Here is a 24,215-nt window from a genome sequence, read left to right as displayed (position 1 = left end):
TTGTTTAATGAAGACCAATTGCCTAGAGCCAAGTGACATTCAAAATTTTTAATGTCCTATAATGAAATTGACATTTTCAGTTGAAATGAAATGCCTTAGAGAGCAATTCTGTTGTAGAAATGTAATTGGATGGAAGTCTTGTATTGGTAGAACTCTTAGAATATTAAAAGATAGTACCATACTATTTTAAATTGAGAAATGAAACATTCTTCAGCAGTTGCCTTTAGCTATAAAACCACCGAGTACATTTGGATTTCTTTATGTAATTTTGAATGTTGAAACACATGTAATGCTTTAAATATATTAGTGATTCAAATTCACATGCTCAAACCTGTGACCATCAAAATGATGATGGACAAAATTCATTAATACTGGTTTTTGGAAACCTACTCAGATGCTATCTTTATGCTTCTCTGTATGAGAAACTCTCTAGAATATTATTTGATCATTCAGAGCTTGACTGGATTCTCTGTAGGTACAGAGCTCTTTATCACATTGTTCTGTTTACACACACACAGCCTTTAAAGACTAGGTTTATCACTCAACTTATTTTGCAAAGTAACTTTGTTAGAACCCCTTTCCCCCAATGATGTGTTGTCTTGGTCATTTCATGATAGTACCAAAACATTAAGAAGTATGTATTTTTAGGGTTAAGGACGCTTTTATAGATTATATAGATTTAGCTTTATGAAAAATTTGTAACCTTTTCTTTACTGTTTTATTTCACTGTAGACTGCTAAATTTTTTTTTTTTTTTTTTTTTTTTGAGATGGAGTTTCTCACTTTCGCCCAGGCTGGAGTGAAGCAGTCTGATCTCGACCCACTGCAACCTCCATCGCCTGGGTTCAAGTGATTCTCCTTCCTCAACTTACATGGTAGGGATTATAGGCCTCCTTCATCATGCCCGGCTCAGTTTTGTATTTTTAGTAGAGACAGGGTTTTGCCATGTTGGCCAGGCTGGTCTCAAACTCCTGATCTCAGGTGATCCACCTACCTCGGCCTACCAAAGTACTAGGATTACAGGTGTGAGCCACTGTGCCTGGCCAACTGCTAAAAGTTTTGTTTTGTTTTTTTTTTTTTTTGAGACGGAGTCTCGCTCTGTCGCCCAGGCTGGAGTACAGTGGCGCGATCTCCGCTCACTGCAAGCTCTGGCTCCCGGGTTCGCGCCATTCTCCTGCCTCAGCCTCCCGAGTAGCTGGGACTACAGGCGCTGCCACCTCGCCCGGCTAATTTTTTTGTATTTTAAGTAGAGACGGGGTTTCACCGTGTTAGCCAGGATGGTCTCAATCTCCTGACCTCGTGATCCGCCCGTCTCGGCCTCCCAAAGTGCTGGGATTACAGGCTTGAGCCACTGCGCCCGGCTGCTAAAAGTTTTATCATGGATCAGTATTGGGAACCCATGCTGTACTTGATTAATTTATTGGATTATGTATATACTTAGTTACCTATACTTTTTTAGTTCTTTCTATTTTCATTATAATTGTTTAAAATTTGCTTGCATTTTTCTTTATAATGGTTGTGAACAGATTCGTGTTTTAGCATATAGAGAGGACATAAGCTTATGTTTGTTTGTTTGTTTGTTTGTTTTTTGAGACGGAGTCTCACTCTGTTGCCTAGGCTGGAGTGCATTGGCGCAATCTCAAATCACTGCAACCTCCACCTCCTGGGTTCAAGCAATTCTTTGCCTCGGCCTCCCGAGTAGCTGGGACTACAGGTGCACGCCACCACGCCCAGCTAAGTTTTGTATTTTTAGTGGAGACGGGGTTTCACCATATTGGCCAGGCTTGTCTTGAACTCCTGACCTCAGGTGATCCACCCGCCTTGGCCTCCCAAAGTGCTGAGATTACAGGCATGAGCCACTGTGCCCAGCCATGCTTATGTTGAATAGCTCTACGAAAGTCTTTCCATGTGTGACTTGGGCTTCAGCCTCTGTAGCTATTTTAGTAACCCTGGCAAAATGTTTTCACTATTAACATGTGGATTTAGTCTTTTTTTTTTTTCCAAGATGGAGTCTTGCTCTGTTGCCCAGGCTGGAGTGCAGTGGCGGGATCTTGGTTCACTGCAACCCCCGCCTCCTGGGTTTAAGTGATTCTCCTGCCTTAGTCTCCCAAGTAGCTGGGATTACAGGTGCCCACCACCACGCCTGGCTAATTTTTGTGTTTTTAGTAGAGACAGGGTTTCACCATGTTGGCCAGGCTGGTCTTGAACTCGTGACCTCAGGTGATCTACCCACCTCAGCCTCCCATGGATTTCGTCTTGATCCCTTTAAAGATTATGAGCTAACGGCCGGGCGCGGTGGCTCAAGCCTGTAATCCCAGCACTTTGGGAGGCAGAGACGGGCGGATCACAAGGTCAGGAGATCGAGACCATCCTGGCTGACACGGTGAAACCCCGTCTCTACTAAAAAAATACAAAAAACTAGCCGGGCGAGGTGGCGGGCGCCTGTAGTCCCAGCTACTTGGGAGGCTGAGGCAGGAGAATGGCAGGAACCTGGGAGGCGGAGCTTGCAGTGAGCTGAGATCCGGCCACTGCACTCCAGCCTGGGCGACAGAGCGAGACTCCGTCAAAAGAAAAAAAAAAAAACACAAAAATTAGCCGCGGTGGTGGGGTCTTGTAATCCCAGTTACTCTGGAGGCTAAGGCAGGAGAATCGCTTGAGCCCGAGAGGCAGAAATTGTAGTGAGCTGAGATTGTGGCACTCTAGCGACAGAGCAAGACTCCATCTCAAAAAAAAAAAAAGGTTGTACCTTTTGAGAGAAATCAGGAATGAATTTTTTTTTTTTTTTTTTTTTTTTTTTTGAGATGGAGTCTCGCTCTGTCGCCCTGGCTGGAGTTCAGTGGCGCAATCTCGGCTCACTGCAAGCTCCGCCTCCCGGGTTCACGTCATTCTCCTGCCTCAGCCTCCTGAGTAGCTGGGGCTACAGGCGCCTGCTACCGCGCCCGGCTAATTTTTTGTCTTTTTAGTAGAAACGGGGTTTCGCCGTGGTCTCAATCTCCTGACCTTGTGATCCGCCCGCCTCGGCCTCCCAAAGTGCTGGGATTACAGGCTTGAGCCACTGCGCCCGGCCGAATTTTTTTTTTTTTTGAGACAGTCTTGCTCTGTTGCCCAGGCTAGAGTAGAGTGGCACAATCTCGGCTCACTTCCGCCCGGGTTCAAGCAATTCTGCTTCAGCCTCCCAAGTAGCTGGGATTATAGGCGTCCACCACCATGCCTAGCTACTTTTTGTGTTTTTAGTCGAGATGGGGCTTCACCATGCTGGCCAGGCTGATCTCGAACTCCTGACCTTGTGATCCGCCTGTCTCAGTCTCCCAAAGTGCTGGGATTACAGGTGTGAGCCACCGCTCCCGGTCTGATTTTTTTTTTTTTTTGAGACGGTATCTTGCTCTGTTGCCATGCTGGAGTGCAGTGGCACAATCTAATCTCGGCTCACTGCAACCTCTGCCTCCCAGGTTCAAGTGATTCTCCTGCCTCAGCCTCGCAAGTAGCTGGGACTACAGGCACGTGCCATCACACCCGGCTAATTTTTGTATTTTTAGTAGAGACGGGGTTTCACCATGTTGGCCAGGATGGTCTCAATCTCTTGACCTTGTGATTGGCCCACTTTGGCCTCCCAAAGTGCTGGGTTTACAGGCGTGAGCCACTGCCCCTGGCCGATCAGGAGAAATTTTAAAAGAAATTAAAGCAACCCATTATCATTTGCTTCTGGTCTTTTAAATGTCTTACTATATGGTTTCTTTTCAAGGTACCTCATTATCTATAGTAAATGTTGTGAATGAATCAGGGCGTTATCTTAGCTAATTATTTCAAAATCATCTTTTTATTTTTTTATTTTTTATTTTTTTGTTTTTTTATTTTTACTTTTTTTATTGAGACAGAGTCTCTCTCTGTTGCCCAGGCTGGAGTGCAGGCACGATCTCGGCTTATTGCAAACTCTGCCTCCTGGGTTCACACCATTCTCCTGCCTCAGCCTCCCGCGTAGCTGGGACTACAGGCACCCGCCACCACGCCCGGCTGATTTTTTTGTATTTTTAGTAGAGACAGGGTTTCACCGTGTTAGCCAGGATGATCTTGATCTCCTGACCTCGTGATCTGCCTGCCTTGGCCTCCCAACGTGCTGGAATTACAGGCGTGAGCTACTGAGCCCGCAAAATCATCTTTTTAAACAAAGAAAAATTCTAGCCTGACTCTTTTTGGAGTCAGCTCGCCTGCACCCAGATGATTAAAAAGCTTTATTGCTCACACAAAGCCTGTTTGGTGGTGTTTTCACACGGATGCTCGTGAAATTTAGTGCTGTGACTCCGATCGGGGGACCTCCCTTGGGAGATCAATCCCCTGTCCTCCTGCTCTTTGCTCCGTGAGAAAGATCCACCTAACCTCAGATCCTCATACCAACCAGTCCAAGGAAGATCTCACCAATTTTAAATCCAGGAATAGGCCAGAGGGAGAGGACATCGAGAAAGGTCGAAGAAGATGAGCTGGCAGCCTGTAAAGCAGGCTCTGGGAGTGGCTCTCAACTATTCTGTTCACACCTCATTGGTCAGAAGTTGGTCCATCACTTCCCCCTCGCTGCAAGGGAGGCTGGGAAGTACAATCTCCATCATACAAGAAGCACTGTCAACTAAAGGATGATGTTTCACCTTCTTTGAGTATCTTTGTACAGCTTTACAGGAATACTATGAAGTATACTTTTACGAACAAAATTGAAACATGTACGTTTCTTTATGCCTGATTTTTTCAGAATTTGGAAACTATTTGTGAGTATTCATATTTTATGGCAATATAGTAAGTACATGGCAATATAGTTTACTATAAAAATTTATTTGTATCAGTTCAATAATCTGTTCTTCTAACAACACGATTGGAGACACTCAAAAAAAAAACAAAGAAAAATTCTAAATATGGGAACACTAAAAGGTTTTTTTTGAGACAGAGTTTTGCTCTTGTTGCCCAGGCTGGAATGCAGTGGTGCGATATTGGCTCACTGCAACCTCCGCCTCCTGGGTTCAAGGGATTCTCTTGCCTCAGCCTCCTGAGTAGCTTGGATTGCAGGTGTGCACCACATGCCTGGCTAATTTTTGTATTTTTACTAGAGACCAGGTTTCACCATGTTGGCCAGGCTGGGCTCAAACTGCTGACCTGGTAATCTGCCCACCTTGACCTCCCAAAGTGCTGAAATTAACAGGCGTGAGCCACCGCACCTGGCCCGAAAAGTTATTACTAGCTCTGGTTCCCATCTTACTCTGCATCTGGGATGTTTCGTCTAATTGCCTCAAAATTCAGAAAAACATATCCACAAGTAATCTTTCATTTTTTTCTTTGTTTTTTTTTTTTTTTTTTTTTTGAGACGGAGTCTCGCTCTGCCGCCCAGGCTGGAGTGCAGTGGCCGGATCTCAGCTTACTGCAAGCTCCGCCTCCCGGGTTCACGCCATTCTCCTGCCTCAGCCTCCCGAGTAGTTGGGACTACAGGCGCCCGCTACCTCGCCCGGCTAGTTTTTTGTATTTTTTAGTAGAGACGGGGTTTCACCGTGTTAGCCAGGATGGTCTCGATCTCCTGACCTCGTGATCCGCCCGTCTCTGCCTCCCAAAGTGCTGGGATTACAGGCTTGAGCCACCGCGCCCGGCCTTTTTCTTTGTTTTTATAGAGCCTTGCAGCATCCATCAGATAGTTACTAAATTTTTTTTTTTTTTTTTTTTTGGGAAGCCCCTGGCTTCCACGATACTGTTACAATGAACTGTTTCACTTGCAACAATCATTTCAAAGCATATACGTGCTTTCACTGTATTAAGGATTTTAATATATTTTATCTTCTTTATCCTAGTATATCTGGGGAAGTGGTAAACAGCAAATGTGAGCCTTCAAAATCTAGTGCAGTCTTCAAGGCATTTTTGTTAATGTATAAGATACCTGAACAAGAAAATCTGCAACAAGAGAGCCTTAAGTCTGATCTAATACAGATCTGATACAGATCACTTGGGCTTGGTTGTTAACACAATACTACCCTGATGTATTAGTCTTTTGCACTGCTATATAGAATTAACTGAGACTGGGTAATTTATAAAGAAAAGAAGTTTAACTGGCTCACAGTTCTATAGGCTATACAGAAAGTGTGGCACTGGCACCAACGTGGCTTCTGGTGAGGCCTTAGGGAGCTTTTACTTATGGCAAAAGGCGAAGTGGGAGCAGGCATTTCACATGGTGAAAGTAGGAGTGGGAGAGAGAGTTGTGTAGGGGAGGTGTCACACTATTTATTTATTTTTATTTATTTATTTATTTATTTATTTTGAGATGGGGTCTCGCTGTGTCTCCCAGACTGGAGTGCAGTGGCGCGATCTTGGCTCACTGCAAGCTCCGCCTCCCGGGTTCACGCCATTCTCCTGCCTCAGCCTCCTGAGTAGCTGGGACTACAGGCGGCCGCCACCATGCCTGGCTAATTTTTTGTATTTTTAGTAGAGACGGGGTTTCACCGTGTTAGCCAGGATGGACTATTTATTTATTTGGAGACATGGTCTCACTCACTCACTCACACAGTTTATTTATTTATTTATTTATTTATTTATTTATTTGAGACAGAGTGTCTCTCTGTTGCCCAGACTGGAGCGCAGTGGTGAGATCTCGGCTCACTGCAACCTCTGCCTCCCAGGTTCAAGCAATTCTCCTGCCTTAGCCTCCTGAGTAGCTGGGATTACAGGTCCCTGCCACCATGTCTGGCTAATGTTTTTGTATTTTTAGTAGAGATGGGGTTTCGCCATGTTGGCCAGACTGGTCTCAAACTCCTGACCTCAGGTGATCCACCCACCTTGACTTCCCAAAGTGATGGAATTATAGGCATGAGCCACCGGGCCTGGCTGTACACTTTTTTTTTTTTTGAAACGGAGTCTTGCTTTGTTGCCCAGGCTCGAGTGTAGTGGCACCATCTTGGCTTACTGCAACCGCCGCCTCCTGGGTTTAAGTGATTCTCCTGCCTCAGCCTCCCGAGTAGCTGGGATTATAGGCACGCACCACCACACCTGACTAATTTTTGTATTTTTAGTAGGAACGGGGTTTCTCCATGTTAGCCAGGCTGATCGCGAACTCCAGACCTCAGGTGATCCACCTGCCCTGGCTTTCCAAAGTGCTGGGATTACAGGCAAGAGCCACTGCGCCCAGCCAGCTGGACACTTTTAAGCCACCAGATCTCATGTGAACTCAGAACATCCTTGGCCCATCAGGCTTTGGGTTATTAGATGGATTTCTGGACTGGTAATGTTCTCAGCCCCACCTGTGCATTAGACTGTTGCTTGGAGAGCTTTTACAAAATACCATTGTTGAGAACACTTGGACACAGGGCGGGGAACATCACACACCGGCGCCTGTTGTAGGGTGGGGGGAGGGGGGAAGGGTAGCATTAGGAGATACACCTAATGTAAATAACGAGTTAACGGGTGCAGCACACCAACAGGGCACATGTATACATATGTAACAAACCTGCACGTTGTACACATGTACCCTAGAACTTAAAGTATAATAATTAAAACAAACAAAAAAAAAACATTGTTTTGGCCTTACCTGATGATTCTCTGATTTGTTTGGTCGGGGGTGGGACTTAAGTATCAATATTAATCTTCCCTATTGAGGTTAATGTGCAGTAATGATGGAGAACCACTGAACCATAAGCAATTTTTGCTTACTGAATGTTAGTTGAAGAAATTTGTACTTTACTTAATTCTTTAAAATTATTTTCTGCTTTGGAGGACCCGTTTATTTTTATAGAGATTAATGTCCTAATTATGTTTCATTATATTACAAATGTTTTGCATTTTCCAATGTAAAACAAATAGAATCAGCACATGAGTAATCAAAGGATTACTTGTATATTAAGATAATCACTTGGTTTCCTAATGCTAGAAAATACATTTCCTTCATCTTAGATCCATGACATTTTATGTGCTTTCTCTTTAAAGGTCTTTCAATCCTAATGGAAAACTGGCATTTAACCAGTTGAGAAAAGATCACATCATATTAAGTAAAGGCTTAGCAAAATGTTTTTTTAGAAGTACTCTGAAAGCATTCTTATGTCATATTTCCTATGCCAGAGAAAATGACTCAACACATTTATTCTGTATTATTTCAGTCATGAAAAATGTTACAATATTCAGTTGGTGCAAATAAAAAATAAAAGCAATTTAAGTAATTACACTATGCAAATTATTAATTTTATGTGTGGGAGAAAAACCTGGAGAATGGCATAGTTAATGAGTTTTACTTTGTTGTAAACCAGTTTTTTAAGGTATTTGTGTTCTTCATCTGCCCTTCCTCATCTCTTCTCCTTTTGCCCTTCCTCAGCCTTTCCCAAACAAGACTGTAATTATGTTATTTGTAACAAATAACTGGCAGAATAATTGCCAGAATAATTAGTGGTGATTAGCAGTTTTAAAGTTAAACCATTAACAGAGCAACAATAGTGAAGTGTGGTGTAAATCAACTCCTATCTGAATTCTTGGTTTTTTTTGTTTGTTTGTTTGTTTTGAGACAGAGTTTCATTCTTGTTGCCCAGGCTGGAGTGCAGTGGCAAGATCTCAGCTCACCGCAACCTCCACCTCCCGGGTTCAAGCGAGTCTCCTGCTTCGGCCTCCTGAGTACCTGGGATTACAGGCATGCGCCACCATGCCTGGCTAATTCTGTATTTTTAGTAGAGACAGGGTTTCTCCATGTTGGTCAGGCTGGTCTTGAACTTCCGACCTCAGATAATCTGCCCGCCTTGGCCTCCCAAAGTGGTGGGATTACAGGCGTGAGCCACCACGCCCAGCTAAATGTTTCTTAATTTTGGGCTTCTCATACATATTTTTTGCGTATCTATTTCAGAATCACTATAAGAACTTGCTTATGTAATCAAAATCTTGGTAGGTTGCAGCAGGAAAAGCATAGCCAACCCTGAGCATAGTGTGCTTATTTGAGGAGATATTAGACTTGGTGCCAGGTTAAACTACATAAGCATTAAGGAATGGTGGATTACATCAATAATGAGAAATCCAACTGATGCGTGGCTTTTTTTTTTTTAGACGGAGTCTGGCTCTGTTCCCCAGGCTAGAGTACAGTGGCGTGATCTTGGCTCACTGCAAGCTCCGCCTCCCGGGATCATGCCATTCTCCTGCCTCAGCCTCCTGAGTAGCTGGGACTACAGGCGCCCGCCACCGCGCCCGGCTAATTTTTTTTTGTATTTTTAGTAGAGACGACGTTTCACCGTGGTCTCGATCTCCTGACCTTGTGATCCGCCCGCCTCGGCCTCCCAAAGTGCTGGGATTACAGGCGTGAGCCACCGCGCCTGGCCAGATGCTTGGCTTTGATTAAACCTTCTTTACCAATAATATAAGTGATAAGATGACTTGTTTTACTCTCGATTAACTTGTAAAAATCTTTACAATAGGTTGGGTGCAGTGGCTCACACCTGTAATCCCAGTACTTTGGGAGGCCAAGGCGGGTGGATCACCTGAGGTCAGGAGTTTGAGACCAGCCTGGCCAATGTGGTAAAACCCTGTCTCTACTAAAAAAAGAATACAAAAAAATTAGCTGGTGTGGTGGCGGATGTCTGTAATCCCAGTTACTCAAGAGGCTGAGGCAGGAGAATCGCTTGAACCCAGGAGGTGGAGGTTGTGGTGAGCCGAGATCGTGCCACTGCACTCTAGCCTGGGCAAAAGAGTGAAACTTCATCTCAAAAAAAAAAAAAAAAAAATCTTTACAATAACTTAATAATTGTAAGATATAAGTAGTCTGATACAAAGATATGAACCTAGAAAATGCTGGTACCTAAATGCTCACTAATAGTGATGGAAGATGTCATAGTTTTCTGCATATTTTCTTTTTTTTTTTGAGATGGAGTTTTACTCTTGTTGCCCAGGCTGGAGTGCAATGGCACGATCTCAGCTCACTGCAACTTCCACCTCCTGGGTTCAAGCGATTCTCCTATCTCAGCCTCCTGAGTAGCAGGGATTACAGGTGCCCGCCACTATGCCCGGCTAATTTTTGGTATTTTTAATGGAGACGGGGTTGCACCACGTTGGGCAGGCTTGTCTCGCACTCCTGACCTCAGGTGATCGCCCGCCTGGGCCTCCCAAAGTATTGTGATTACAGGCATGAGCCACCGTGCCCGGCTAGCTTTCTGCATATTTTCTTTTTTTTTTTTTTTTTTTTTGAGACGGAGTCTCGCTCTGTCGCCCAGGCTGGAGTGCAGTGGCTGGATCTCAGTTCACTGCAAGCTCTGCCTCCTGGGTTTACGCCATTCTCCTGCCTCAGCCTCCCAAGTAGCTGGGACTACAGGCGCCTGCCACCTCGCCCGGCTAGTTTTTTGTATTTTTCAGTAGAGACGGGGTTTCACCGTGTTCGCCAGGATAGTCTCGATCTCCTGACCTCGTGATCCGCCCGTCTCGGCCTCCCAAAGTGCTGGGATTACAGGCTTGAGCCACCGCGCCCAGCCTCATATTTTCATATATAAATATGAACCTGTGTTCCACTGTTACTGGACTATTATTTTATTCTAAATGAGGGCAGGAAGGACAGATGTTAAAAATATGGATAGGAGTGGTATTCCATGGTTTTGTACTGCTCACTAAAAATTCAGCTCTGTTCATTTGAAATTTGAAGGCCAGATACTAGGTTCTAAAGTGGAATTTACGATTTCATACATCCGTCTAAAGAAACAGTCTAGTATATTTGTATTTTTCACTATCTTTCTGAGGTATCTTACTGATTAGGAATGCAAAAGGACATGGAGTTGATAAGTTTTTCTTGTTCCTTGTCAGGTGTCATAATTAACCTGATTTGGTCAATTTATGGTATTATTCTGAAAACATTTGGTAGGAAGAATTCTAATCTCAGAAAAGTAACAATTAAAATCTTATTTCTGGTTGTGTGTGGTAGCTCATGTCTGTAATCCCAGCACTTTGGGAAGCTGAGGAAGGAGGATTGATTGAGTCCAGGAGTTTGGAACCAGCCTGGGCAACATAACGAGACCCTGTCTCTACAAGAAATAAAAAATTATCCTGGCTAACACGTCTCTACTAAAAATACACACACACACAAAAAACAATTAGCCGGGCGTGGTGGCAGGTGCCTGTCGTCCTAGCTACTCAGGAGGCTGAGGCAGGAGAATGGCGTGAACCTGGGAGGTGGAGCTTGCAGTGAGCTGAGATCAGGCCACTGCACTCCAGCCTGGGCGACAGAGCAAGACTCCATCTCAAAAAAATAAAAATAAAAAATTAGCTGGGTACAGTGGCACATGGCTGTAGTCCTAGGTACTTGGGAAGCTGAGGTTGCAGAATTTTTTGAGCCTGGGAGTTAAGGTGAGCCATGATCAAGCCACTGCACTCAGCCTGGGCAACAGAGTGAGACCCTGTCTTGAAAGATAAAATCTTATTTCCTAGTACATTCTAGGTTAAAGGTATATTTAAATAAGTTAATACCCATGGTAAACTTTTTTTTTTTTTTGGAGGCAGAGTCTCACTCTGCTGCCCAGGCTGGAATGCAGTGGCACAATCTCGGCTCACTGCAACCTCTGCTCCCCAGGTTCAAGCAATTCTCCTTCCTCAGCCTCCTGAGTAGCTGGGATTACAGGTACCTATCACCGCACTTAGCTAATTTTTTGTATTTTTAGTAGAGAGGAGGTTTCACCATCTTGGCCAGGCTGGTCTTGAACTCCTGACCTCGTGATCCACCTGCCTTGGCTTTCCAAAGTGCTGGGGTTACAGATGTGAGCCACCACACCCGGCCATATTTTTTTTTTTTTTTTTTTTAGATTGAGTCTTGCTCTGTTACCCAGGCTGGAATGCAGTGGTGCGATCTCAGCTCACTGCAACCTCTGTCTCCCAGGTTCAGGCAATCCTCCTGCCTCAGCCTCCCAAGTAGCTGGGATTACAGACATGTGCCACCACGTCCAGCTAATTTTTGTATTTTCATTAGAGGCAGGGTTTCACCATGTTGGCCAGGCTGGAGCCCATGATAAACTATTAAAATGGTACAAAACATTTAAAGTCGGACAATAACAAGTTCCTTTGTCTTACCTAAAGAGAATTCACTGTTAATTGTTTCCTGGGTTGCTTCCAAAATTTTACACATACATCTATTTTTCCTTTTCTTTAAAAACACACAAAACCATACCAAGTGTATAGCTCTCTATATTACTGTTTTTATTGACTGCAGGGAATTCCATTGTATAGGACTTGCATAAATTATTTAGCTGATCTCATATTGATAAGCATATAGGTTTCTTTTTATGATTTTGTTGTTATAGTAACTTCCTGGTAGATATCTTTTCATAACTATAGATATATATGCAGAGTAGATTCTTAGAAATGGTGTCACTGGGTAATTCTGTTTTTTTTTTTTTTTTTAATTTTTTTTTTTGAGACGGAGTCTCACTCTGTCGCCCAGGCTGGAGTGCAGTGGCCGGATCTCAGCTCACTGCAAGCTCCGCCTCCTGGGTTTACGCCATTCTCCTGCCTCAGCCTCCCGAGTAGCTGGGACTACAGGCGCCCGCCACCTTGCCTGGCTAGTTTTTTGTATTTTTTTAGTAGAGACGGGGTTTCACTGTGTTAGCCAGGATGGTCTCGATCTCCTGACCTCGTGATCCACCCGTCTCGGCCTCCCAAAGTGCTGGGATTACAGGCTTGAGCCACCGTGCCCGGCCAACTGGGTAATTCTGAAACATCAAATCTTATGATGTGTATGCGTACTCCAGTAATTTGACCAAATCTTTGGTGAACTGACTTGTTACTGGCATCTCTCATAAAATTAGAATTCAGAAGCAATATTTAGATTACTATTTCAATAAGTTAATTAGGGGAGTAGTCCCAATTAAGGTTTTATATTCTTTTTACATATATTATTCTAGTCTTCTAAGCAATCTGATAAGGCTGGTACTAATGGAAGAGACTGAAGTTGAGGTTCAGTAATTTGCCCAATGTCCCAAAACTGGGCATGCTGAGGTTGCATTCTTAAATGTATCTGTAGAATTAATATTTTCTGTTTTTTTTTATTGTTGTTACATTCCCTGGTGAAACAACATTTTTAATTATTAAGAACTCAAGGAGCTGGGCACGGTGAATCTCGCCTATAATCCTAGCAATTTGGGAGGCTGAGGCAGGTGGATCACAGATCAGGAGTTTGAGACCAGCCTGACCAACATGGTGAAATGCCACCTCTACTAAAAATGCAAAATTAGCTCGGCATAGTGGCACATGCCTGTAATCCCAGCTACTCAGGAGGCTGAGGCAGAAGAATCGCTTGAACCCGGGAGGCGGAGGTTGCAGTGAGCTGAGATCGTGCCATTGCACTCCAGCCTGGGCAACAAGAGCAAAATTCCGTCTCAAAAACAAAAACAAAAACCTCAAGGAAAGATAAAGGAAGAAAAGAAAACATGCCCCTTATTCTTTAAATGAATGTTCCTATCTTCATACTACTTCTAATTTTTTTTCTCTTCTTTTTTGTTGTTTTGGAGACAAGGTCTCCCTCTGTTACCAAGGCTGGTGTGCATGGCTCACTGTAACCTCAAACTCCTGGGCTCAAATGATCCTCCCCTCTCAGCCTCCTGAGTAGCTGGGACTACAGGTGTATAGTCCCACCTTGGTCTCCCAAAGTGCTGGGATTACAGGTGTGGGCCACCATGTCCAGCACCTCTGATTTAAAATTCATATAAAAAGTATTGTATGATGTATTACAAATAAGCAGTACAAATGAAATATAGAAAGTTTAATTTGGAACAGCTTTATGCTTCAAGCTATAATACAATCTTATTTATCCTGAAGATCTTTACCTAATTTATTCACAGAAAAGACTCTCAGATCTCATTTACTCCTAATTCAGATAGTTCTAACAGGAACTGGGGTCTCCTAGCCTATGACAATTGATTAGAAACAAATTTTTGTAAAAAGTTAAAGTAGCCTGTTATAGAAAGGAAGGCTGAAATTTCCAAGAAATGAGAGCTTTTAGTGTAAAGCTATTAGTGGTAGAGGAAAAGCCAACTTACAAGAGCAGACGATTTTCAGAGTTGTTTTAGAATTCTTGTGTTTAGTTCACTTTACTCCAAGAATACTCAAGATCATAAGCATGTTAAATCACACTATAGTAATTGATTATAATAGTAACCCTGAGTTGTTTTTTTTTTTTTTTTTTTTTTTTTCTGAGACAGTTTCACTTTTGTTGATCAGGCTGGTGTGCAGTGGCGCCATCTTGGCTCACTGCAACCTCTGCCTCCTGGGTTCAAGCGATTCTCCTGTCTCAGCCTCTGAGTAGCTGGGATTGTAGCCACGTGCCACCACACCTGGCTGATCTTTGTATTTTTAGTAGAGATGGGGTTTCACCTTGTTGGCCAGGCTGGTCTCAAACTCCTGACCTCAGGTGATCCACCCGCCTCAGCCTCCCAAAGTACTATGATTACAGGTGTGAGCCACGTGCCCGGCTGAGAATTATTTTTAAAACTAAATTATGCTAGGTACACGTTTAACAAGACAAGGATTTCCAAATTATGCTGGCTAAATGAAGCACTGTCATACCCAAAATATTAGATACAATATTTTCTTATCCTTTAACTTTTACAAAGGGCCTCTTTGTCAGATGTTTTGTTGCTGAAGTTCCCGGTTCAGCCTATTATTGCTGCATATTCTTGAAAACGAAATCGATGATTCAGATGTATGTGTGACTGCAGAAGAAAACCCTTCCATTTCTGTTGCTGTAGGACTTCGTTGCAATTAGCTTGCTGAACTTGATTTTCTCTTCCAACTGTTGTGATTGCTCTTTACATCCTATAAATAATTTACCCCTGATGGTACTAAACAAGTACCTTAATGGCACCTCTGGCTCCACATGATATCAAGGACATTAATAATTCATCATTTATTACAGCTACATCTCTGTAGATTAGCATGAGTGGGAATTGAGTTTACAACATTGAGATCAGGCCTTCTGAGAGACCTTTACTCCTCTGTCATCATATCTATAAATATTCAGATATCAGTGGTGTTAGAAAATAAAGGAAAGACTGTTACAAAGCTAGACTTTAGGTTAAGTTTATTAAGCATTAGATTTACAGCCTGGGCAACATAGGGAGACCCCATTTCTGCAAAACAGAAAAAATTAGCTGGGCTTGGTGGCATTTGCCTGTGGTCTCAGCTACAAGGAGGCTAAGGTAGGAGGATTGCTTGAGCCTGGGAGGTCAAGGCTGCAGTGAGGTGTGATCTCACCACTGCATTTCTGCCTAGGCAATAGAGCATTAGATTACTTCAAGTTCTTAAGTACATTTTAGGGATATTTGAAAGAGAGTTCTCCATTTCAGGACTCTTGCTTTTTTAAAAAAATTATGCAAACCACCTGGAATTAATGGGCATTGGGAAGAATAGTGAGACCAATTTTTAAAATCATCCAAATCCATATTCTAAGAGTTTTAAATTTGATATTTGAAGTCTTCATTTGTTTATTTATTTTTAATTTTTTAACTTTTTTTGGGATGGAGTCTGGCTCTGTCACCCAGACTGGAGTGCAGTGGCACGATCGTAGCTTACTGCAACCTCCACTTCCTGGGTTCAAGCAATTCTGCCTCAGCCTCCCGAGTAGCTAGGATTAAAGGTGCCTGCCACCATGCCTGGCTTTTTTTTTTTTTTTTGAGCTGGAGTCTTGCTCTGTCAGCCTGGCTGGAGTGCAGTGGCATTATCTTGGCTCACTGCCAGCTCCACCTCCCAGGTTCATGCCATTCTCCTGCCTCAGCCTCCCGAGTAGCTGGGACTACAGGTGCCCGCCACCACGCCTGCCTAATTCTTTGTATTTTTAGTAGAGACGGGGTCTCACCATGTTAGCCAGGATGCTCTCGATCTCCTGACCTTGTGATCTGCCTGCCTCGACCTCCCAAAGTGCTGGGATTACAGGCGTGACCATCACGCCTGGCCAATTTTTGTATTTTTAGTAGAGATGGGGTTTCACTGTGCTGGCCAGACTTGTATCAAACTGCTGACCTCAGGTGATCTACCTGCCTCGGCCTCCCAAAGTGCTGGGATTACAGGTGTGAGCCACTGCGCCTGGCCCTGAAGTCTTCATATTTTAGTCTTCTGTCTTTTGGGAGGTACTTAACAAAAAAGAAATAGGAAAGGCATGCTTATGGGGAACGAGAGTATGTCTGTGCACTCCTGTGTGCACATGTCATTTGATTAAATTCCAGAGTGAAATTAGGTGTAAAAGCTAATTTACCTGTTTGCAGTAAAGGAGAATAGTAGAATTGATGTTGAATTTTCTTATAGTTTTGGAGTGACTGCACCTCTGAGAATTGTTAAGTGCTGCTTTCAGAAAAAGAAAAAGGTTACTAAAGTTGACAGTGCTTATAACCCTAGCACTTAGTCCACTGCCTGGCACATGGTCCAATAAATGTTTATTGTATGAGTGACTAATCAGATCAATCCATATAATTCTAGTTAGACACTTGGTAACTTAAAAACAGTTGTACCGATGCTGATGTATATTAGTTGCTTTCTATGATAGTACTGCTTTGGGAATATATTTCAGTTCACCTTTAGTGTTTTTTAAATCTTAACTGAATGTGGGTTTTAGAAGGGTCTAGAGAGCCTCATTATATGGGGCTCTGACCTATGAGGCTGCTTGAAAGCATATATCCTTTCAACAACATTATCCAGTACAGAGGCTGCAGAGAATTTCAGGTATCCTTTGGGTTGCATCGAAAAGCCTATAGATTCTTCAAAGATGAGAGAAAATTACTCTTTCCCAAAACAGAGGACACTGGACAGTTTTCACTAGTACCGAATACTAAGTTATTTGTAATGTATAAATTGATTGCTTTAGGTTTTATTGCTTTAGGTTTCTTTAATAATTATTTTCTTTAAAAATGATTGTGTGGGTCATTGATTATTGACATTCATAGGAGAACTCTAGGGGATGAATACAGTCAAGAGTTACATTGCTAGGAAGATTTAGGGTTGGGAAAGGCATTATGAACACTGTTAGGATTAAAATGAAAGCCCTTAATCTGGAAGGGGAAAACTGCTAAGTTATAGTAGTCACAAGATACAAAATTAGATCATACTATGCTAGCCTGCTACACAGATGATATTAGCTCTTCATTTGCCAGACTAAGCAGCTTGGAGTAGAATATAGAATATCTAACTTAAAATTAGAACAGTTGAATTTCTTCTTGAGTCAAAACACCACAAAACGACAACAAAAAACATCTTTTCACTTATATTTTTATACAAGTGTATGTGTTTGTTGTTTAGTAGCAAGTGTGAATTGGATGAAGTATCTGAATATGAGATTTTTATGTGTAGTGAATTCATATTTTTATCCTTTATATTTTCTGACACCCTCCTCCTTTCATAAGTGTCCTTGAGCTGATACCTTGTGCCAGACATCCTGGCATATTTTAGAACTGCTGTGGAAAAGTGATGGTTTAACACACAGCTTCTGTTATGTCATGGTGTAAATTAAGCTCTTAAATGAAAGTGGCTAGCTTTTACAGATGGGCAGGCATGAATCTAGCTGAGAACAAATTGTTCTAATGTGATAGAGACATTCTTCAGACCTGCATGCGTCTGTCAACTGCCTACAGTGGCACAGTGAGATAAAGTGATCTGCAGTGTTTCTGTAATGTGTCCCTGTTGCTAGCCATCTTGTAACATATAGTACATCTTTTAGGCAGACAGCTTGTGTGGGCTGCATTCCACCTCAGCCTTGTAAAGATGCCAGAAGCATCAAGGTGAATTTTTAAAGCCTATTTAACTATTTAGACTTAACTAATTTCAGTGAAATCTCTACTGTATCTAATAAAGTACTTGCTAGAAGTGAGGTGAAATTTCAAAATTTTAACTTTTATTGGTTGTTTTGACCTTAGATTGACCAATTAGTAATCTTTCTATGCCTGTTTCCATATTGGGAAAGTGAGTATTTTAAAAGTATTTGCCTCATAAGATTGTTGTGTGGATTTAGCCAGTTAATATGTGTCAAGTGCATAGAAGAATGCCTGCCTTAATAAATGCTAGCCACCAATGCCGTCATTATTATTAACATAATTTGGGGTGAGATTAATTTCCTTTTCCTGAAGGTGGATTGTGTTTTTTTTTGGAGCAGAGTCTTGCTTTGTCACCCAGACTGGAGTGCTGTGGTGCAATCTTGGCTCACTGCAACCTCCGCCTCAAGGGTTCAAGTGATTCTCCTGCCTCAGCCTCCCGAGTAGCTGAGATTACAGGTGCATGCCACCACGCCTGGCTAATTTTTTTGTATTTTTAGTAGAGATAGATTTCACTATGTTGGCCAGGCTGGTCTTGAACTCCTGACCTGGGGTAATCCACCTGCCTTGGCCTCCCAGAGTGCTGGGATTACAGGCATGAGCCACCATGCCTGGCCTTTTTTTTTTTTTTTTTTTTTTTAAAGGAAGGCCACATCCCTATCAAGGATGTGGTCAACTTCAATTTTAATACAGAAGCTCACCATTTTGACTTGTGAAATATATCTTCGAATGTATTTACAGTTAAGGTATAATACATAATCACTACAAGGAATAAAGAAACTATATACTGCTATGGAATGGTCTAAGATGTATTACTGAGTGAAAAAAGCAAGGGGCAAAATAATGTGTAAATTGTTCTATCATTTCTGTAAAACTTTGCTGTACATGCTTAAAATATCTAGAAGTCTGCACAAGAAATGGCATATTTTCTTTTCTTTTTTTTTTTTTTTTGAGACGGAGTCTCACTCTGTCGCCCAGGCTGGAGTGCAGTGGCCGGATCTCAGCTCACTGCAAGCTCCACCTCCCGGGTTTACGCCATTCTCCTGCCTCAGCCTCCCGAGTAGCTGGGACTACAGGCGCCCGCCACCCCCGTAGAGAGGGGGTTTCACCATGTTAGCTAGGAAGGTCTCGATCTCCTGACCTCGTGATCCACCCGTCTCGGCCTCCCAAAGTGCTGGGATTACAGGCTTGAGCCACTGCGCCCGGCCGAAATGGCATATTTTCATTTGTTGTTACTGGGAAGGGGAATTGGGTGGCTGGAGACAAAAGTGGGAGACTTTTTACACTTTTTGATTATTGGACCATGTGAATGTATTCCCAAACTCAGAAGCTACACACACATATATAAATACACACACACGTAAAGTAAAATAGCTATTTTTAAATTGAGATATATTTTTATTCATCCTTTACAAACATTCTTGTCTCAAATTCACATTTAATAGGACTTTTATTTTTTTTTTAATTAAAAACATTTTTTTTTTGAGACAGAGTCTTGCTCTGTCACCCACGCTGGAGTGCAGTGACGTGAACTCGGCTCACTGCAACCTCCACCTCCCGGGTTCAAGCAATTCTCCTGCCTCAGCCTCCCAAGTAGCTGGGATTACAGGCATGTGCCACCACACCTGGCTGATACTTGTATTTTTAGTAGAGATGGGGTTTCACCATGTTTGCCAGGTGAGTCTTGAACTCCTGACCTCAGGTGATCCGCCTGCCTCAGCCTCCCCAAGTGCCAGGATTACAGGCATGAGCCACTGTACCTGGCCAAGAGGACTTTTAGTATTTCTATTCAGTTTCTTTTTTTTTTTTTCTTTAGGTCTACTCTCCAGCACTAAACTAAAAATGACATTTTGTCCTCTTTCAGGGATTTGAGTCATAATCGGTTGTCTAACTGGAACATCAGCTTGGAATCACAGATGTTACAGGAAGTGTAAGTTATTTTTATTTATTTAAAGTTATGTTAAATTCCTGAGGGAACTTAATAAATTGTGATTTGCGGGATGTTCAATCCAGAGATGCCATAAAAAAATTGAAGGAAAAAATTAGTTAAAAGAAATAATTTGAAACCTAAAATGTTTTGACTTTGTTATTATCAGACTGTCTTGGCATTGGGTTGGTGATTTCAAGTTGCAGGCTGTGGGGAAATATTTTACCTTCCTGGGGCTAAAAGTAAGATTTACACCTCTTTAGAGCAAATTATGTTTTGATTTTGGCCAAGTTTTCAGCCAGTGAAACTCTTGTATAACCTTTTTAAATGTCTTGACATGTTATCTAAGATTGGGAGCATCATGTCTAAAGTAGATTTATATGAAATAGAATCATCTTGATATCGTATGAGAATGTAATGGTTGATAGAATTCAGTTTTTCTCTTTTTTTTTTTTTTTTTGAGAGGGAGTCTCGCTCTGTCGCCCAGGCTGGAGTGCAGTGGCCGGATCTCGGCTCACTGCAAGCTCCGCCTCCCGGGTTCACGCCATTCTCCTGCCTCAGCCTCTGGAGTAGCTGGGACTACAGGCGCCCGCCACCATGCCCGGCTAGATTTTTGTATCTTTTAGTAGAGACGGGGTTTCATCGTGTTAGCCAGGATGGTCTCGATCTCCTGACCTCGTGATCCGCCCGTCTCGGCCTCCCAAAGTGCTGGGATTACAGGCTTGAGCCACCGCGCCCGGCCAAGTTTTTCTCTTAACTAAAGTTTTTCCTTTAATACCGAGATGTATTATGTAATTTTGGAGGGAGTTTTCTAAGATATTATTAATATTAGTTTTTGCATCGTTACATTCCTAGAGCATTGTTACATTCCTAGAGGCACAACCATTAAGGTATGTAGGCCTATTTGCCTCTAGACTTAACACCCTCGGAACCCTGAGATTTACTTTCCTTTTTAATTCTTTGCTGACAGGGATACCTTCTTCATGCTCATTGTCTCTGCATTCTCTCCTCCTAGCCCCAAATTCACTACTTCTAATGTGTTGTGGATGAGTACACAGTTGACAAGTTTGTTAGCTGAAAGAGTAGGCACTGAGGAAAGGCCTGAAAATGCTTCAGTGGGAAGTGCATGGGCTTTTTGTAACTTTGGTTGGTTTCCTGAAGGTCTTTAGTTCTGGTTTCTTTTCTGTGCTCTTTTGTTGAGATTGTTGAGGTTGTTCAATGACTAAAAACCAGGTTAATGAAATGTGATTGTATTAGATTTGCTTCTAAAACATTTGAGACAATCTGTTTAAAGGGCTGCTGGGATCAGATGCAACACGTTATGTTATCTGTAAAATTAGTCATAGATTCCATCTCTGGGTGGGCTGATAAATTTCATCTGTGGTCTCAAGTGACACTCTCTAACATTTGTATAGCTTCAGAATATATGTATACACACACACATTTATATGTGTGTGTTTATGTATATTTAGAGAAAGAGAGATCTGGATGGACTGATTATGCCTTCTTTGTTTAAGGACTCAAATTAGCTGTCGTAAACCCAACTTATTCAAAGAACTTTGCTTGAACTGACAATATTTAATGTGGAAAATACTTCGTAGCCTTTCTGATATTAATACCAATAGTAGATCAACACTATGAAAACACATTTCTTGGCCAGGCGTGGTGGCTTACACCGGTAATCCCAGTACTTTGGGAGGCCAAGGTGGGCGTATCACCTGAGGTCAGGAGTTTGAGATCAGCTTGGCCAACATGGTGAAACCTGTCTCTACTAAAAATACAAAATTAGCCAGGCGTGGTGGTGCATGCCTGTAATCCCAGATACTCAGGAGGCTAAGGCAGGAGAATCACTTGAACCCAGGAGGCAGAGGTTGCAGTGAGCCGAGATTGCACCATTGCACTCCAGCCTGGGCAAAAATAATGAAACTCTGTCTCAAAAAAAAAAAAAGAAAGAAAGAAAATAACTTTAAAATTAAATTTTAATTTAAAAATTAAAATTTCGGCCGGGCGCGGTGGCTCACGCCTGTAATCCCAGTACTTTGGGAGGCTGAGGCGGGCGAATCACGAGGTCAGGAGATCAAGACCATCCTGGCGAACACGGTGAAACCCCGTCTCTACTAAAAATACAAAAAAATTAGCCGGGCGTGGTGGCGGGCGCCTGTAGTCCCAGCTTCTAGGGAGGCTGAGGCAGGAGAATGGCGTGAACCCAGGAGGCGACAGAGCTTGCAGTGAGCCGAGATGGTGCCATTGCACTCCAGCCTGGGTGACAGAGCGAGACTCCGTCTCAAAAAAAAAAAAAAAAAAAAAAAAAAAAAAAAAAAAAAAAATAAATAAATAAATAAAAATTTCTCATTAAAACCTCTAATTTCTCAATAAGTACATTTTTATTTTAGTCTAACTCATTCTGAGTCATAATTATTTTTCAAATTTGGCACCTATTCTAAAGAATATGTGTTAGCCAGATGGTAGAATTCAAGAGGTAATATTTCCCTCACTAAACATTTAAATCTGTTTTTCCTCTTGCCTAGGAAAATGAATTACAATGAACTAACAGAAATCCCGTATTTTGGAGAACCAACGTCTAATATTACTCTACTTTCATTGTAAGTTAATAAGTTTTCAGGTTTTTTATTTAAATTATGAATAGTATACAGTTTTTTATTTTTTTTAAGCACATATATTGTTGATTCTAATTATTTAACGTTTTTGTGGCCTAGGGTGGATCCAGTGGCAGCAGCTTCATTATAATCTTTGTTTTACAGAGTCCATAATATAATCCCAGAAATAAATGCACAGGCACTCCAGTTTTACCCTGCTTTGCAGAGTTTAGACCTCAGCTCAAATATAATATCAGAAATCAAGACATCTTCATTTCCTCACATGCAGCTTAAATACCTGTAAGTAACACAGATTAAATTAGATTTACTTTAAAGCACATGTTTATTATTCATCAGTACCTATCTTTTCAAAAGTATTTATTTATTGTGCTTTTTATATGCATATGTGAGACAAACCTAGGGTTGGTATATTGGGTGGTTGGCTTTGCCCACTCACCCCACAAGCCCCCTAAAGAAAGATCGCACTATTGTCAGAAAATACTGGTAAATATCAAGGGTAATTTTGAGATTCAATTTTTTTTGTTTTTTAAACCAAGCTTTCTAAAAGGTAAATAGAGATTTGTTAAACAATGGCTTACCGTATATAATGATAATTAGCATGTGTGCCAATGTTTTCCAGTTTACAGAGCATATTCACACATGCTGTTTTGTAACAACCTAAATGAAGTAGGTAGCCTCCATAGATGAAGAAACAGAGCATTTAAATGATTTATAAAGTTGTGGATAGTCATTAAGTGATAGCTGGGGGCTTATACATAGATATTTGGCAGTTTCTAGTGGTAGAATTTTTATTTTACTAAATGTTTTCTTTTGCTATTATCTTGTTTATTTTAGGAATTTAAGTAATAACAGGATAACCACCTTGGAGGCTGGCTGCTTCGATAATTTATCGAGTTCCTTATTAGTGGTAAAGTTAAACCGTAACCGAATTAGCATGATTCCACCTAAGATCTTCAAGCTGCCTCACCTCCAATTCTTGTGAGTAACGAAATAGTTGGATTATAAAAGATAGTTTTTTTGTTACAGGGTCTTTTTCTTTTTAATTTAATTACTGTTAGAGCATTTCAGCAAACCAATTTCCTGACTCTAAAACTATTTTTGTTAAAGGGAACTTAAAAGAAACAGAATTAAAATCGTGGAAGGTCTTACATTCCAAGGACTTGACTCCTTAAGATCTTTGAAAATGCAGCGGAATGGAATTAGCAAACTTAAGGATGGAGCATTTTTTGGCTTAAATAACATGGAAGAACTGTAAGTACTCGGGACTAGAGGTGATTATTAGGAAAGTAGTCTGTCTGGGACTTTTCAATGTCAAATGGCTAGGATAGTTGTTCTGATTATAATTATAGAGATATGTTCATTCTTTCCCTGCTCACTGATGTGAAATAAGTGTACATAAAACCTTTAAAGTTTTGTTAGCTAACTGATCATTTTTGAAATAATTCTTACAAACTTCTCATCTAAAAAGTTTATATTCTTTTTTTTTTTCTTTTTGAGACGGAGTCTCACTCTGTTGCCCAGGCTGGAGTGCAATGGCGTGATCTCGGCTCCTGCAACCTCCGCCTCCCAGGTTCAAGCAACTCTCCTGTCTCAGCCTCCTGAGTAGCTGGGATTACAGGCACGTGCCACCAGCCCTGGCTAATTTTTGTATTTTTAGTAGAGATGGGGTTTCTCCATGTTGGTCAGGCTGGTCTCAAATTACTGACCTCGTCATCTACCCACCTCAGCCTCCCAAAGTGCTGGGATTACAGGCACAAGCCACTGCACCAGGGCAAAAAGTTTATATTCTTAATGTTTTAGTTAATGAAAATTATCAGAATTTATCCAAATGGGTATACTATACCACTTGGCCTGTTGGTTTTGTAGAGCTGCTCTTTTAGACAGTCTTAGTATCTTCTAACACTAAATCTTTTTTTTT

At 41.8% G+C, this 24,215-nt stretch overlaps 1 protein-coding gene across 7 annotated transcripts in view; it reads left to right on the top strand.

Moving 5' to 3' along the window:
* The window catches only part of LOC105479319 (leucine rich repeats and immunoglobulin like domains 2), a 196,628-nt gene that overhangs the window by 131,110 nt on the left and 41,303 nt on the right, over nucleotides 1-24,215 (top strand). For all 7 annotated transcript variants that reach the window (XM_071091943.1, XM_071091905.1, XM_071091851.1 and 4 more), the window contains 5 exons: nucleotides 19,617-19,682; nucleotides 22,208-22,282; nucleotides 22,442-22,576; nucleotides 23,132-23,275; nucleotides 23,405-23,548. In XM_071091943.1, coding sequence (XP_070948044.1) covers nucleotides 19,669-19,682; nucleotides 22,208-22,282; nucleotides 22,442-22,576; nucleotides 23,132-23,275; nucleotides 23,405-23,548 — 512 coding nt within the window. In that variant the 5' untranslated portion in view covers nucleotides 19,617-19,668. The remainder of the gene's footprint in view (nucleotides 1-19,616; nucleotides 19,683-22,207; nucleotides 22,283-22,441; nucleotides 22,577-23,131; nucleotides 23,276-23,404; nucleotides 23,549-24,215) is intronic.

The sequence above is a fragment of the Macaca nemestrina genome, chromosome 1 (genome assembly GCF_043159975.1).
Source record: "Macaca nemestrina isolate mMacNem1 chromosome 1, mMacNem.hap1, whole genome shotgun sequence".
Taxonomy (NCBI): Eukaryota; Metazoa; Chordata; class Mammalia; order Primates; family Cercopithecidae; genus Macaca; species Macaca nemestrina.
This window is presented reverse-complemented; position numbering and strand designations above follow the sequence as displayed.